Consider the following 17,492-nt stretch of genomic DNA (forward strand, 5'->3'; position numbering starts at 1 on the left):
CTCTTCTGGAAGGGATAATCACTGGCTTCAGGGACTGTAATGCTCAGGCCTTTCTGTCCCACCCACTCCCAGACAAGGGTGTTTCCTCTGGGAATCTTGAAAACATTCTACAGTTTTCCAAAAGTCATGATGTGGAAGTACCCAATGTGCAGTAAGATACCGGACAGAATCAGTCGCTATCTGGTCCCAAATATATGGACAGGCAAGATGGCTCCCAGTGTTTGTCCAGTAAATACATCTTCACTGGTGCCAACTGCCTTCCTAACCCCTGTCTATGGAAGTCAAAGAGTTCATTAGCCAAAAACTTGAGCTAAGTAAAGATACCTGGCTGCCAAGAGACTATTAAAATTGTATATTTCTCCTAGCTGTGGATTCTTGCAATTACATCTATGAAACAGATTTCCTTTTAAGCCAAGAAGATATCCGGGTCATCTACAAAACCTTTGTAAGCCTTTGGAATTTTAAGGAGTCCTCAGGAGAGAGTGATGAGAGAGAAGTCAAACCCACTGAAGCCCAGAGATACAGTTTTCATTCTTTTCCTGGAGAGACAGAGCAGAAGAAAGAGCAGTAACCGCTCAGAGAGGGGTGACTTTTTGGAGCAAAGGCCTTAGACAAGATGACACATGCTGACAGATTCAGCAAATGGTGGATGCTCTGACAATCAGCAGATAATTTCCATGTGTTTGCAGTGTAGGAAAGATTGCAAGTCATGCAGTAGTTCAAACACAGGTCACAATTACTCTCCATGTCATCTTCTAATGTGAAGGTCAAGAGAGGAGAAGGTGGGTGGAGGACAGAGGGGAAGAGCAAGGGGACCTCTCTGCTGGCAGACCAACCATGTCCAGGCAGGTCTCGCTTCGGGGTTCCTGACAGTGCCCCGGGAGCCTGGGCAATCACCTGCTCTGTTGGCCCCTGAGGCTCTCACCTCATGTGCAACCAGCGCCTCACGGATTTGTAAATCCTTTGTAACTCATCGAAGTCACTTCTTCCCTGACTCAGTAAAGGTTTTCTTTTCTTCCCATATTAGGTAACTCTATTTCCCGTAAGGAAAGGGTTGTAGGGAAGAGGTCAGTGAGGCAGGCCAGAGGAGGGCGCCAAACACAGCATTCTGGAGCCCAGAGTACTCTGAAACAGTCCTCAGTGTCTCCCTGAACAGAGTTTCAGAACACTGAAACAGTCATGACCAAACAGCAGAAGAAAAATCCTGAAGCCAAGTGGATTCAAAGAATTTTGGCATTATTTGTCATGTGCTTTTCTCCATTAGGAAAGAGTGCTGAGAGAGGATGAGAGAGGGAGAGAGATCCAAATGGAACAGGTAAATAATCTGAGTGCCTATTTAAAATATAAGTGCCTGTTTGAAATGTTTATTTCTTTTCTCACCATCAAAGAACTTTCTTGAGGAATGCATACATTTAAGCACTCAAAATTGAGGTAGTATATACATACAGACACACGTAGACACACACACTTGGTCAATCCACAGCCCTTCATAAGAGAACTACATGATTCTAACTAACAGGGTAATATTTAAGTAAATAACCTGGTAAGTCTAAAAAACTGTGAAGCATATGCAAATATGCTATTTAAAAAAAACAAAAAACAAAAACCCTCCATCCTTCCTGCCCAGGAATGTCAAGTTGGCCATTCAGGCTGTGTCGACAGCACGCACTGAGCACGCACAACACCCTGAGGGCCTGCTGACTGATCACTGTGGTCATTCCCTGGTTCCATCTGATTCATCAGGCACACAAGAACCAAGAGACGGTGAAAGGGTAGAAGAGTACACAAGGATGGAAGGAAAGCTTCAACTTACATTAGGATAAGGATCCTTGTTGCCCTAAGATCCTTTCTTAGCAATTCTCCAATTCCTGGGGTTTGCCCTGATCTGAGGAAGGCAGTGGGGGGCTTGGTTATTTGTGACTCAGATCTGGAAGATCTCCTGAGATGGAAGAAGTGAGGGGAGTGAGGTACAGAGATTATTGGAGATCAGAGGAACAGCTAAGCACAGAAGCAAGATAAAAAGAGTCACTGAAGATGAAGGGTCTATTTAAACACACACACCTTCTAAGCTGAATAACATTTATCACCCTATGAAATTTTTGAACAGTTGGTCTGCACACAAATACATACTAAAAAAAAAAAAAAGCAAAGCAGATGATACTTATCAAAAGTATACATGTCTTGGTAATGAAAGCCACACCTAAATTTTGGTATTTGGGAAATTATATGGTCACTGTAAATAAATGGTGAAGAGTAAACCATTTGTAAAAAATCAAAGCACACATAAAAGTAATCCCAGATTTCTCATTTTCTGACAATTACTATATACAACACTGTTTGGGGGTCCTGTATTCTTACTACATCATTTTGGACATTCAGCAGACTATTAATTTATAAAAAAACAGAAGCTTTGTCTGCTCTTCTAATCACCATGATCTGTTTTTGTACTTTGGAAAAGGAACAAGGACCCACCCTGACTTGGGTGGGAATTTTTGAAATAAGGGTGGGTGGTTGTTCACATCTGGACTGGGCGTGAAACGATAACATTATGATGAAAAACCGCTACAGAGTTCATCTGCATATAAATAGACCTAATCAGAAATGCAAATTGTAATCAGAGAAATTCTTAAAGGCTGTGATAGCTGTGTGATTGGGCAGATAAGGAAAGGTTAACGCTTGTATTGTTAAAGCAGTTAAATGCCTCCCAGCCAGCCCCCAGCCTTCCTTTGGAAGAGAAAAGTGGAAAGTACTAATGTCTTAGCCTGCAGCCTGGCCTGGTGCAGCTCTCTGAGAGCTTCGTTTTCTCAAACTAGAGCCCTGAGCTGGCCAGGCATCAGCCTGATTCTAATGAAAAACAACCAACCAAAATCTCTTGTATGAACCTCTAATGAACACACACAATAGAAAATACACTGGCATTTAAATACCCTCCAAACAGATTTGTTTTAACACAATTTTCCATAGAGACAAAAATCAAGGGATGGAAAGAAAGTCATATGACTGATGTACTTACAATATTTTTTAGTGCTGATCTGAATGGGTGCAAAAATATGATACACATTTTTTATCCCCAAATTTTCCTGAATATGAGAGAAAGATTCAAACTGGAAAAAAATGACCAGACATGATTATATAATAAAAAGAAAACACTGGTATTTAGACAGATTACTTAATCCAAAATTGCATGTTTTCTCATGCAAAGCACAAAAAATGAACATCTCAGAGAGACCAGAGTACTGAAAATATTCAACTGTTACAACATAATTCTATTATTCCTTGGGATATGTTGTAATATTTCAGGAAAATCCTCTTCCATCAAAAAAGAAGTACATTTTAAATCAAGCTTTCTCAGGTTTGGAGAGAAATTGTTTACAATTTATTATCCTTCCATGAGCCTCTCACGAAGAACTATTGAGCCAAGAGCGCCATCATGTGTCCTACCTTGGAATCTTAAAGAGTGTTTTCACAGGATGCGTGTCGAAGAGGGGAGGGTCTCCATCCCCCAGCTCGATAGCTGTGATCCCCAGGGACCAGACGTCACAGCGGGCGTCATAGGAGGACTCGAACTGCTGCTCACAAGCAATGACCTACCAGACAGAAGCAGGACACAGCACATCAACCGCGCTGCCCCCTCAGATGTCCAGAGGGCTCTTGGCCCTTCTAAGCCCCTTCTCAGTTCAACCAACCCTTGGTTGTGCTGATACTGAATTCCAGTAATAATAAAATGTGTGTTTTCTAGGCCTTATCTGTGTGTGATTTGTCATTTGATACGTGCATTAACTTTTTTAAATGTGTCATTTCAATTAAATAAACACACACTGAACCGTCTCAGCACCGAGAACAATGTGGTAAGGCACACGGGCAAATACCTCACCACGCCTACCCTGACATCCTTTAAGGAAAGGCTTTGTCTGCATCCTTCTCTTCATTACCAGCTGCTGAATTCAACAGTGGGTAACAGTTGTTCTCAAAGATGCTTGTGTCCTGCACAAAATCCCCAGGAGTGTGGCTAGTTGAGCAGAAAGATGTTAGAAATCTGATGATTAACATAAGATATTCCTATTCTCTTTTTCTAAGAACATCTGCCCCCTCCTCAAGCCCCAACACCTGGTTTGTATTTCAGCAGCAACTGCTACTTCAGTTATTGGCCTGACCGGGCGGAAGAGCAGCAGCACCAGAAGATGCCCCTGGGCTTGTCCTTGGCTTGAGGAGCGTGGAACCTTGTGGGGAAATCTCTTCCTATCAGCTTTTTGAGTCAGACAAGAAAAGGCCCTTGTCTCAGACTCTGCTGGCTGTCACTGAGGCTGGGACAGCCCAGGCTGGGTCAGAGGGTGTGCAGGGACCAGATGCCCCTGTTTGACCTGGGTGTATCTCTCTGACTAAGGATGGCCCATGGCTATGGACAGGCGGGAAACTCTGAGAGCCTAATGAAGTACGGGTCCAAACAGCCTATGAAGCAGACAAGGAGCATTTCTGGAGGACACAGGGGTCTAGGGCTGGGCCGATCGGTTGTGGGAGCAGAGGAGTGACAGAGATGGCTTAGGGGTTAGCAGGACTGCTCTGGCTGCGTGCAGAAGACACATTCACATGAGACATGAGTAGAAGCAGAAGAACCAGTTAAAAATGCTGCTTTAGGAATCCAAACTGGACACAGTCAGACATGATCAGATTCTGATTATATAATTTTGAAGGTAGAATCAACTGGATTTGCTGATTGGGGCTTATAAGAAAGGAGTTGGGGACAAGTCCAGAGTTTTTGACCTGAGCAATTCTAGAATGGAATTGGTATTTAATTATATGGGGAAGACAGTAAGAGAAGCAGGTTTGCATTGAAAAAGAGAAGCTCCATTTGAGATATTTGAAGTTTGAGATGCCTGAGAGACTTCTAGATGGAGAAGTTCATTTTAGCCAGGTAGGACTCGTACCAGACTTCTGACCTAGAGAAAAATGTGTGTTGTTTAAGCTATTAAATGTGTGCTGTTGTTAGGACAGTGATGAAAAACTAGTACACCTGCTCTCTGCCACACTCAGTTAATTGGACTTCCAAGGCTAAGCCAACATGGCTGCCATCTCGCCTGAGAGTTAGTGCTCTTGCTTCCATAACTGCCCCCTACCTGTCTCTTCTGGTTTCTGAATGAAGAACATATTTCCATGTATCTATATCCTTGGCCTGATCCCGGGCCCATCCTCTGAATAGACTGTCCTTCCATAAAATATCCTGTTGTATTTTTAACACATTATTTTCAAATGTGCATTCAAATAATTCCAGTATCAGAAACAAAGGCCATTTTATTGCTCTAGAAGACCTCACTTCAAAATCACCCCAATCAGGTGAGAAACTAGGTTTTTTTAAAGATCTCTGGAGAAAGCTATTCAACACCTTCCCTTTCAGAAATGACATTTCCAAATGTGTGGGACAAACATAATTTCAGACCTGTCAATCAGAAAACGGTTCACCATTCTTACACATTCCTGTGAGGGAAAGAGAAATAAGCCTCTAGCCTTTCTCAACAAGAACTACAGCCAATTGAAATTTAAAGTGAACCTATAATAATTAAATGACAAACTATGACAACTATAAATATCCTAAGACAATGTGTATCAGCATGACCAATAAAGTATAAGGGCTCCAGATGCTCGGGGTATCAGAGGGAGACAGCATCAGGCTGATCAAGACAACAGAACATGTCCAGTGCCCATAGTCCACAACTACCAGGAAGAAATTCAAAAAACTTCTAGCCATCCTGGATGGGACACAGGAGGCAATTCTGAGAAACCATCCAAATATGGGAATAGAGATACCCCAAGCACTGTCATAAACTATTCAAAACATTTTTCTGGTTTCAACTTCTTTTTAGACAGACTCTATCATCAGCTCAGACTGATTAATGGAAAAGTATCCTTTGGCCACATTCTTTTCCCCAAACTAGCTTGTAATGTGACAAATTCTCTAAGCTTGGCCTTCCAAACAAGTGCATAGAAAATTTCACTAGTAAAATAATTCACAAATAATCATTGAGTACCCATGAGCCAGGCATGGTACTAGGCCAGCCCTAGGGAGAGAAAACCAAACCACATGATTTAACTCTTATGATCATTCTGTGACGTAGGTGCTACCTTTCGTAGATGTGGAAACTGAGGCATAACACAGTTAAAGAGCTTACCAGAGTGACACCTGGTCACTGTCAGGGTCAGAATTCAAACTCAGGCAGAGGAGATACAAGTAAACAAATTATTACAATATGATATGTGCTTGAAATAATAAAGGTTATGTTCAAGAAACAGTTGAATTATCAGCTTCTGCACTCATATTTTGACTAATCAGATTTTTGAGATTTTTGTCTTCCAAAAATAAATGTCATCTTATCAGAGGGAGTCTTCCTTTCAGGACTGGTCCTTATCAGGAGTAAACAATCCTTTACATGAGCTACCTGTGTGATGGGATTTAAAGAGCATTCTGAGAGGATGCATCCTGGAATGGGATTCCCTATAAACCCAAAACCAAAGTCTGCAGCTAGTTATTTTGCAGAAATAATCATTTCATTCTCCTGAGTTCAGCTTCTCCTCATCTCTAGGTAAAATAATGCTGAGTTAAGGGTACTTAGATGGTGGACCAGTCTTTGGTTACCTTCCCCCCAGGAGACGGCAACCTCCCAGAGGGCTTCTGCTGAATCAGTTGGTACAGTATGCCACTAAGCAAAGGAGAGTGCCAGCGGCAGGTAGGTCCACAGACCTAGGACTAGGCCTCCCAGATTCTGTAAGTCATATTAAAGGGTGCAGAGGGATGGGTCTAGATGGCATTGGCACAGGGTCAGGACCCCAGACATCTCACCTCTGCCACCCCAAAGAGGAGATGTGCCCAATGTATACTCTCCTTTACCTTGAGCCCTTGCTTCAATCATGAATCTAAATGATGTTGGTGGCAGTGGAATGGGAAGGATAGACTAGGTGTGGGGGGGAGTTCAAGGTAAGACTTGCAGGACTTGGAGAGGGATTCAATATGGGAGGTTAGAGAAAAAGGCATACCAAGGAATACTGACATTTTGATCCTAGGTAAACAGGAGAATGACGGTACCATTTCAAAAACAGGAAAGTCAGGAGGAAAAGTCAGTTTAGTAAGCAGTATAACAAGTTCAAACCAGGCCTGATTTTAGCCCTAATCAGGTATAGAAAAATTACTTGTGCTCTCGGACCTCACTTTTTTTCATATGTAGATGGAATAAGAAAAGCAAAATTCCATTAAGATCAAAAGCAGAATATACTATATGGTAATAATAAAATACTGCCTGTTTTCAGTGACTGTATGGAGTTTTATATTACAGTAAGTGTATCTTACACTTCAGAACTCTATAGACTTTAATCTTCCCAGTGTTGGTTGCCAACACAATTAGCCAAAATTTGTAGTTTTAGTATACAGTTATATGTACCAGAAACAGATACCAGATTGTATACTGTGGACTAACAAATTGGTGTATTTATCTTAATCCAGTGATATGAACAGAAAACCTGTTCATGAATGTCAATTTTACAAAGTATGGATTCTTCAAGGTTGAAAGTCCCCCAGCATGTTGGAGGTTAATATGAAGAGGATGTGCCCTCTAGAATGTTCCATGAGACGGGTATACAGACTATTACAAAATGTTTAGTGCAGCTGGCAAAGGCTAAGAGAATAGCATTAAATGAGTCAAAATAGAGACAAAGTCCTAGTACAGTATTTGTTAGTGGCCTAATGGCTCCAAGATTAAATTATTGTCTCACTGAGTCTCATTAAGTTTCGGAGATGTAAAAATCCCTACATGCTTCTGCATAGTCACCTTTAACAACCTTTCCCTCTTTGGCATGATATCAGTGAGGACTTCCACTGTTCCTGAGTTTTAATGAATGGTGTTACCCACTTGGTGTTAATCTGTCATTAACCTTATCATTTCCCATATGCCTTAAAGGAGCCAGAGCCCTGCCGGATTCATCACAGTGAACCTTGAGGTAAACGGAAGTAACCCAGGGTGAGGATTATGTCTTACCTTTCTTCTTTCCCATCCACATCAGTTTGTGTTACTCATCAGAGAAGCTGTGTTGAAAAACCTTTGGGCTGAAATCAGAAAGTCTGAACTCCATTATTTACTAGCTGGGTGCCTCTGAGCAAGTTCCTTGAAAACTCTGAGCTGAGACTTCTTTAGTTATAGGGACCTCACTTTCTAGATCTACAAAATGGTAAGGTGGGAATAAATTATTTCTACCATCCCTTACAGCTCTATCATATGACTTCACAATTTCCAAAGAAGTGATTTGAGATTGTATCTCAAACTGAGAGGTTAACCTATCCATGCAAATTAGCTAAAGTGAACAGACTATTCTGGAGTGTGAATTGGATAGCTGGAGCCTTGCAGGGATTCTATTGCCAATATTTTGTAAAAGGTCTTAAGGTCTACAAAAAGATGCTGTTGCTGTGATAACGCCTCCTTTAAGGAGGAAGAGCTTCAGCAACAGAGCAATTGTTTGGATGCTGTTTAATGGAGTGAGTCCAGGTTCCTATCTTGAATTGCAAACTTTCAGCTTTTCTGATACACTTAGACTACACTGTTGCTTATTTTAAGAAGAGGAAAAACATTAATATTGGATTACTTGCAGTATCTATGCACTAGCAGCCTCCATGCCCAACACCAACAGCTATTGTACCCAGAGACGGGCCTGAGCCTCCCAAATACTGGTTATTCATCACTTCAGCTGCCAAAACCTTTTCTTTCTGGATGGTACTGAGGACAAGAAGTGAGGTTTCACTAACAGCTTAACTCTACTGGTGTTTGAAGCAAAGGATAGCAGTCAACTTTCTTTGATCAATTAGGGCAGTTTCCTTCTGCCTTCTTCAGGCTAACAAGTTCCAAAGTTCCAGACTTTCTAAATCCGCCTCTGTCACTCCTTTCTGCTCGACAGGAAGGGGTACCTCTTCCCCTTTCCCAAAGGAGTTTATGGGGTAAAAATGCACACACACTTTGATAACATAATTGACTTGACACAAATTATCACCTCATCCACCCTTGGACTTGGCCAGCTGAGTTCTGTTAAGCATGGCTGACCCTTTCCTCATCCATCTGCTGGGGAATGGTGGAGAAAAAACGACTGTCAGTAGATCTTGGATGATGAAAAGACTCACACCTCTGACCGGTGTGAGAAAATCCCAGAGCCAGGCGTCTTCAATGTGGTTTTGCCACCTCCTCACCAGGTAGCTTTAGCAAATTACTTAATTTCTCCCTACCTCTTCTTCTCATACAAACCAAGTGACCCCTTTCTCATGGGCCTTGCTTGAAACACTGCTTATGAAAATGCTAGTTACACAGCTTTTCCTATGGACCAAAATCTTAGTAGTAGATATCACTGGATCGTTGATGTATGGGTAAAGATATTACCCATTTTATTTACTAACTTCTTTAAACCCTTCTGCATTTTCTAAAATGTCTACAGGGAGCATGAGTTATTTTTATAACAAGAGCAAATTTTGTCTTTTTTTGGTCTTGAAAATGTAAATAAGTATTGAAAGTTTGCTTGACTTCCAAGGGTATGTTTCCACCCTCCAGGGTGTTTCTTGGCTGTTGAGATTCAACAAGTTGGTTGGCTAAAGGTAGTATCTTGGTTATAAAACTAGGTTCCCACAAGATTAATACAAGACGAATTAAAGAAATTCCCTTCCCAACAATATCTCTTTCTATTATAAGCACAAGGCTAGAGGTAGCATTTTCACTTTCTCAGGCTACCATGATCCCATGAAATCCCCCATGATGGCAATTTCGTTTCAGCCTGAACCAAGAGGGCTTACTGACAAAGATCCCAGGGAGGGGTGAGAATCCACCCTCTTACTCTTAGACAAAGACTTGGGCTCTAAGAACGTGAAACAACAGTGTTTCCTCATCTCAAGGTCTTCATTTTCTGAAAAGAACATCTGTATTAGATGTAAGGGGATAAAAAAAGTCAACATATGAATTCAGGAAACCTAAATTTCTCCAACAGGATATTTAGTGTAAACCATTTATCATATTTATCATATTATGTATCCAAGAGCTACTGGACTGAAATCTTTTTCAATAATGTGATTTTAACCAGTACTTACAAGCAAATAATATTATAGTAGCACCAAAAAATATGCTTTGCTTTTATAAAAAATAACTTACCAAACTTAAAAAACAATGATGTTATTTAGATTATTTCATTTTTCCACTAACATTTTTACATATCATTAAAAGTGCAATTAGGTTTTCCTTGTATATTCTAATTTGCCACCTTACTAGAATTGACTGTGTGACCCAGAATTACAACCAAAGGTCAAGATTAAAATTTCACTCAAGTACACAGGCAAAATGCTGTTTTCTCAAAAGCTAAATTCAGCTTAGAAGAGGCAAAGCAAATAGATCTAAAGCTATTAATCCTTGGCTGACCTTGAGCCCAAAAAACAGTCAATATACTGGCAAATAAGATGGGCTGAGTGGTAGGAAAGCAAATATGATTCTTAATTTTGCTTATGCAACTTATGCTGCATAATTGACACATATTATTGATCACAAGTGTTTCTAAAATAGAACTTTTCTGTAATTAGAAATTTCAGTTATAAATATTCCAGTGGCAGATATTATTCATCAGTTTTACATACAAACATCTTAAAAGTGTTTACATGAATGTATAGCATAAGGAATATAGTCAAGATATTGTAACAGCTTGGTAGGGTGATAGCTGGAACCTAGAATTATGTATATAAATGTTTTATCACTGTGTTGTACACTTGAAACTAATGTAATGCAATACTGTGCGTCAACTACCCTTCAATAAAAAATAATTATCTAAAAAAATATATATACTATAAAAAAAATATTAAAAAGTGTTTACATGCTGAAATACTGATTCAGTAGTGAAGTATCTGCCCCTGGATGAAATATGACTTCAAGGGTGGATATGTTTGAGATTTGTCTGAACATTTTTGCAAAGGGGATGTGGACTAGAATGGAAAATGATGAGTTGGGATTTTTTTTGTTTGGGTTTTTTCTTTTGGTTGTGGTAGGGGGCATCTTTCATAAAATAATTTAAGGCTAAAACTGAATCTGTATTCTGTATACTGAGAAATTGTCAGAAACGATTTAAATTATACTGTTCTTATGAAATTCAGAAAGGTCTCTAATTGAAATATGTTCTCAGGACTGTAACATTCAGCTTAGGCCTTTAGAGAAATAAAACAACATTCAAATTAAGAGCACGCAGAGCACACTTGCATAACACCAACTTCCCACCATGGCTAGTGGGGGGGTGGAGGGGAACTGATTCTGGGTTTGAGACCAGCACACTGATTTTTGCATTCAATTCCCCAAGGCCCTCGGAATGTGTCACTTACACTTCATTACATGGTAAGCCCCATTCCCAGACTCAGGACCAGTATCCACAGAATTCCCCTGTGAAAGATAAATTGGCTTGCCCAGATTTTTGTCCTTAATATTCAAAAGCCTCCGAAGGGACACATTGGTGTGAGACCCAGGCTAACCCCGCAGCCCTCCCCACGCCAGCAGCTTTTCCTGGCCAGAAGTGAATGTTGGAGGGGATCTTAGGATTCACTAGTTTAACCCCTTGGAAACTGAGGTCCCAGGGAAGTTGACTTGTCCAGAGTCATGTAGGCAAGGAGCAAACTCCATGGTTCCCCTACTTCCCTCCTGAGTGAGGCATCTCCTGGGAATTCTTATAACACAGAGAATGCTGGGCCATTGCTAAAGCAGCTCTGCGTTCCATAAGCCAAGGCCACAGCGCCTCCCGCCCTGTGAGCGCGTGAGCACACCGCAGTCTGTTGGCGCAGACGGACCTGCCGCCACCGCCCACTCCCCAGGCCCTCTCACTCTCCTTTCCTGGCTGCCCCTTTCCTCTGCCAGCTGGTGCTCCACTTCTACCAGAACACAGTTAAGGAAAGGATGAATGGAAATTCTACAGTTCAGTTCAGTCTGCAGTTGGTAGGTCAGTATTATTACCTCAGCAGAAGAAACAGATCCAAGAAGGTCAAGAAACTGACCCAAAGTCATACAGTTAGTAGGTAACCGAAGTCAAGCATGAGCCCACAATGTGAAACTAATGGGGGAAAGTTTTTTTTCTCTTCCACAATGCACATAACCAACAGAAAGGGATGCAGATCAAACAGAATATCTGAGCGTTCCAGCACGGGCATATCCCTTTATCTGCAAGCAGTCTCAGGGTTCTGTCCCCTCCCAGGCTGATGTCTCCACGCAGACCCAGATGCCCTTGGCGATGCCACACATTCCTTTCAGAGGACGATTTCCTTTAACTTTCTAAAATGAAAGAAGGTGTAGGAAAAACAGGGCACAGTAAGCACTGGTCTCCCCACCCCACCTGCTGCTACTCCACCCCTACCCCAAAGTCCCGTACCGATCGCTGACTGCCTGTCTCCCTCTGGTTTCTTCTGACTGCTGCATGACCATCAGGCTGAGCAGCACATGCGGAGTTTGGCCAAGGTGTGAATTCCCCTTCATGGTGCTGAGCCCCTGTGCCCTGAGCAGGGTAGTGGAGGCAGCGACAGGAGGGTAGCCACCAGGTAATTTGGGACTCAGAGGTCAAGAAGAGCGGAGGCTGGCTCTGACATGCCTTCAACAACACTTCCACCCTTGCGGAAACAGCACTGGTCCTTCCTTTCCGGTGGGTGATGGGGGGAACAATAGGTGCCTCCACCCTTTTCACCTCCTCAGAGAAGAGGGGTGGGTAGCCTACAAAGTTTAGATGCTCACAGAGGCCCCTACTTTGCTACTCCTTATTTATCACTGAGCAGAGAAAGATGGATGGGGGTGTATATGAGGCCTCAGCTCTCACATGTTTCCACACATCTGGGAGCTGAAGCCCTCAGAAGGGACCCTATATTTAGACCCACTAGGAGGAGGGTGATGACATATCACCGCCACCTTCAGGGCCAGCCCCCCACCTCCACACTGACATATGACACATGACTCAACTTCCCTGCAGAGCTCCATCTGAGAGGGGAGCTATCCCTGGAGCTGAGGTTAAAAGCTGGGGCTGCAACAGATCATTTTCACCCTTGCCTGGGGCCCTTCACCCACCAGAGCCCCAAGCACCTGGATTGTGTTTCAGGCACCTTGAAGATAGAACCACTCTGGGAAGGAAGACAGGGTCAGCTCCAGAACCAGAGTGAGGCAATCCTCTCTTTCTCAGTGGTTGGCACAGGAGTTTAGAGGGAACCAGGGAACGCAAATGGCTACACATAGGTCTTTCAGTCAAGTATCTAAGCTCTAAACCCCTCACTTGAATTTCCTGAGCAACCAAAACCTGCATTTCTCACAGTGGTATATCTGGCGATGGGATCCCAAGAATCTCAGGCTTTTAAAACAGTCAGTTAAAAACATATCCTAAAGTTCTCATACTGTCATCACTTTACCCTTATTGAGAGCTTGGAGAGATCCCTCCTTCATTATCCAAGGAATGCTAGAGCCACAGAATGTGAGAGCTGGAAGATGCTTTTCCCCCTGAAAAGTGCAAATGTTCTTCAAGAAATAGAAGGGACCTTGGAGGCAAAGACTACCAAAGCCAATCTCTTCTCCTTACAGAGTGAAACAGGTTTGGAAGGGTGGGGTTCAGGCAATTTACACCACCATATTGAAAGCCCTTACTATGCTGGGTACTGTGCCAAACACTTTGAGCACATCATTTCATTCCATCTTTTGGACTGCTTTTTTTAAGCTTCTCGTTTTACCTGTTTTGACTTCTCCCCATCTTACTACTAAGAGATATTCATTAACTTGTCTGAGGTCTGTGGGTAGGTAGGTAAGCAGATATCTATGCTTGGCACCCGGGTCTGACTCCAAAATTTGTGCTCTTAGCTTTTCTACCAAAACCAAAGCCATATAACTAAAGATACTAAAATAACTAAACCACAATCACTTTTTAAAACTAAGTGTCAGAACTAAAACTAAAATCCAAATCTCCTGAAGTCTATTCTGCAGAATTTTGTTTTTATTTTTCTAGATCCTTCCCTTAAGCATTAACTACTTTGGCTTCCAGTGCTATAGTGAAATATTACATTGTCCTCAACATATTAGGAAGGATATTTCTTATTTCAAATAATATAAAAATTGGGGAAATAAAGATTTACATCTTATCTGATACACTGGTGGTCAGAATTAAACAGTGCTCTTACAGAGTGACTGTACTTAAGAGGGAGGATTTTGGAGCTAAATACCTGGGTTCAAATCAAACTTTATTTACTTTATCTAAAACATTGGACTAGTGTTAGCACTGACTTACAGAGTTATTGTGAGGATTACAAATGAATTAGTTAATGTAAAGCACTTAGTGCCTAGCACATAGTAAGCCCTCAATAAATGCCAACTCTTATTTGGGAACAAACCCCATTAGCTACAGCTTTGGGAACAAATGCAGTAATGACAATAATAGCATTTCAGCTTCTGTAGTGGTCTATGGCTTTCTCAGCCCTTTGACACAAAGTATCATTTGTCAAAGTACTATTAGTCATCTCTAGTCCTGGCAGTGCCAAAGGAAATAGCATTATTGTATCATTTAACTAGGAATGGCACAATTAATTAAGGCAACAGTGGTTGTAAAAAGCCTGCGATATTTCTGCATGGGTGTAAGCTAGTTGTTATGGCAACTGTCCCCTGTCAACAACCCTTTGCCAGGCAGAGAGAGACCCATTTTTGGAGCCATCACAGGACATCTGTTTCTCTGCTCAGCTGATTAGCTCTTGTTTGCAACAGTGAGCAGATGGAAGTAAAAACGAAATAAATATTCTGAAAAGAAGCAAATGTTTATTTTTTCCCCAAGTTTGCTTTCTAATATAGAAACAGAACTTTGGCTGTTTTAGGAAGATGCCAAGTAAACTGGATCCTAAATATATTTGGCTGCTTCTCTCATCACTGGGATTGCAAAGTGCAGTCAATTTATAAATTATGGGTGATTGGTCCTTCATGTAAGTCTTTTAAAATGACGTGCCTCACACTCCAATTCCAGAGTTTTCTCTCACCACATCTTTGTTGTAAGAGCTGTCTCAGCACACATTTTCCACACTGAACATCCTGTACGAACACACTAAAGCGAAGTCCAGGGTCAATGGGCTAAGAAGCTTGAATTCCGGGGCCAAGTCTGTTCTGCACTAGCATAGAGAGTATCCTCTCTCTGCCTTAATTTCCTCAAACACAAAACAGACCTTGCATCCCCATGCTCTCTGAAAAGCCAAAGAGCTCCAGTACTTACCAGGTATGCAAATTTGGGCACAGTATCTCCTACACCTCTTTGAGTGTGAATGATAAAATGGGGAAAATAATATCTACTGAAGAGAGCTCTTGTGAGAATGAAATAAAATAAAGTATTTTAAAAGTACCTATCCCAGACCCTGGTGCTTTAGCAGGTCCTCAGCAAGTGAAAGTTTCCTTTCTACTGCATTCTTGCTAAACAGGCAAAATATTCATACCAGCAACCAGCTACCTTATGGCCCTGGAGCTGGCCCTTGAGGTTCCCTGCTTGCCAGACACGAACCCCTATCATTGCTGGGCTATGAGGAGATCTGGGGTGTCCCAGAGAATGAGGCACCTCTGGTGGCCAAGAAGCATTCAGGGGGCTCAGGGTGGCAGCCACTTACTGCCCACAACATAATGTTTTAATATTTTAAAAATCAGAATGGCCACATCAGTGCATACCACCTAACGACAAGGCATTATTTTAGCATAGTCCACAAATGTCCTCATAAAAACAGTGATGATGACCTGGGTTCCTTTTCTTGGGTTTCAGTCATTTACAGATATTCAGTTAATTCTTTGCTATGTATGTTGGTGAAAAAGGTAGATTAAGGATCAACTGCTACTAACCCCCTGCTATCACCACATGTAAACATACATTAGGTTTGTATCCCTTTTTGCTATAGACCAGTATATTACCTGGAGTGTGCCTGATGCAAATACTAGGTTAGCAATACCAGTATTGACAGTGGGTATGGGATGTACTGGAAGTCCTTTAGTTCAGTGAGTCACAGCATACAGATTCCAGTCACTGTTGCCCTGCTGCCCACTCAGTGTTCCTGGGCACTGCTTGTCTATAAAATCAATGTAGTCTTGCCTAAGTAGCATCCTCACAGGTAAGTATAGCATTAAAAGATAACAATACTTGTAAAATTTCTATGCAAATGTGAGATACTATTATTCATATTACTTACTTAAGAAATATGCTATCAGGAGCCAGTGGAGGAGAAAAGAGACAATAAACATAGGCAAAGGGAAGACTGTCAAAAATAACTACCCCCCACACATTTAAGCTACAGGCTAAAGTCACAAGCAGGAGACCAGAGGCTCAATGTAAACAGAAGGTTGAGGGAAGTTACCTGGGCCAAACATCTCAGGAATCAGAAAAATGTTTATCCACTGAACAAGTAGTACAAAATAAAATTCTGAAGGTGTCAGAGGGCCCATGTGGGAAGACAATTTGTTATGCATGGTACATCCAGAAAGAACTGTGTTTACCTCAGACACCTGAGGCTGAGAGAGAACAATGTGAATGTGTGTGTGCTGGGGGGAAGTGGGCTGTGGCCAGGCAAGGCTGACCTTTCTAAGCTAATGCCTGTAATATGCAGACCTGTAGGTTCCAAATGACTGGTTGATTATTTTGTAAACTTGAACTATATTACAGGGAAGGGGTGTTAAGTATTTGGCGGGGTATTATGGGCTGAATTGTATCATGGGCTGCATTGTTTCAGAGTGCGATCCCACTAAGGCCACCCCTCAGAATCTGCTTTCTCCTACAGCACTGAGTTGACATCACCTTTACCCAGTACTTTTCGCCTTTATTTTTCTAGGAAGTTGTCCATTTCTCCTAGGTTTCCCAGCTTGTTAGCATATAGGTTTTCATAGTAGTCTCTAATAATTCTTTGTATTTCTGCGGGATCCGTCGTGATTTTTCCTTTCTCATTTCTGATACTGTTGATTTGTGTTGACTCTCTTTTCCTCTTAATAAGTCTGGCTAGAGGCTTATCTATTTTGTTTATTTTCTCGAAGAACCAGCTCTTGGTTTCATTGATTTTTGCTATTGTTTTATTCTTCTCAATTTTATTTATTTCTTCTCTGATCTTTATTATGTCCCTCCTTCTGCTGACCTTAGGCCTCATTTGTTCTTCTTTTTCCAATTTCGATAGTCGTGACATTAGACCGTTCATTTGGGATTGCTCTTCCTTTTTTAAATATGCTTGGATTGCTATATACTTTCCTCTTAAGACTGCTTTTGCTGTGTCCCACAGAAGTTGGGGCTTAGTGTTGTTGTTGTCATTTGTTTCCATATATTGCTGGATCTCCATTTTGATTTGGTCATTGATCCATTGATTATTTAGGAGCGTGTTGTTAAGCCTCCATGTGTTTGTGAGCCTCTTTGCTTTCTTTGTACAGTTTATTTCTAGTTTTATGCCTTTGTGGTCTGAAAAGTTGGTTGGTAGGATTTCAATCTTTTGG

The 17,492-nt window shown here is 41.6% G+C and overlaps 1 protein-coding gene across 1 annotated transcript in view; it reads right to left on the reverse strand.

Moving 5' to 3' along the window:
- MYO3B (myosin IIIB) overlaps positions 1-17,492 on the reverse strand; it is a 487,104-nt gene that overhangs the window by 434,084 nt on the left and 35,528 nt on the right. The window contains exon 7 of the mRNA XM_057503926.1: positions 3,442-3,587. Coding sequence (XP_057359909.1) covers positions 3,442-3,587 — 146 coding nt within the window. The remainder of the gene's footprint in view (positions 1-3,441; positions 3,588-17,492) is intronic.

Source organism: Manis pentadactyla, chromosome 6, assembly GCF_030020395.1.
Source record: "Manis pentadactyla isolate mManPen7 chromosome 6, mManPen7.hap1, whole genome shotgun sequence".
NCBI classification, from domain to species: Eukaryota; Metazoa; Chordata; class Mammalia; order Pholidota; family Manidae; genus Manis; species Manis pentadactyla.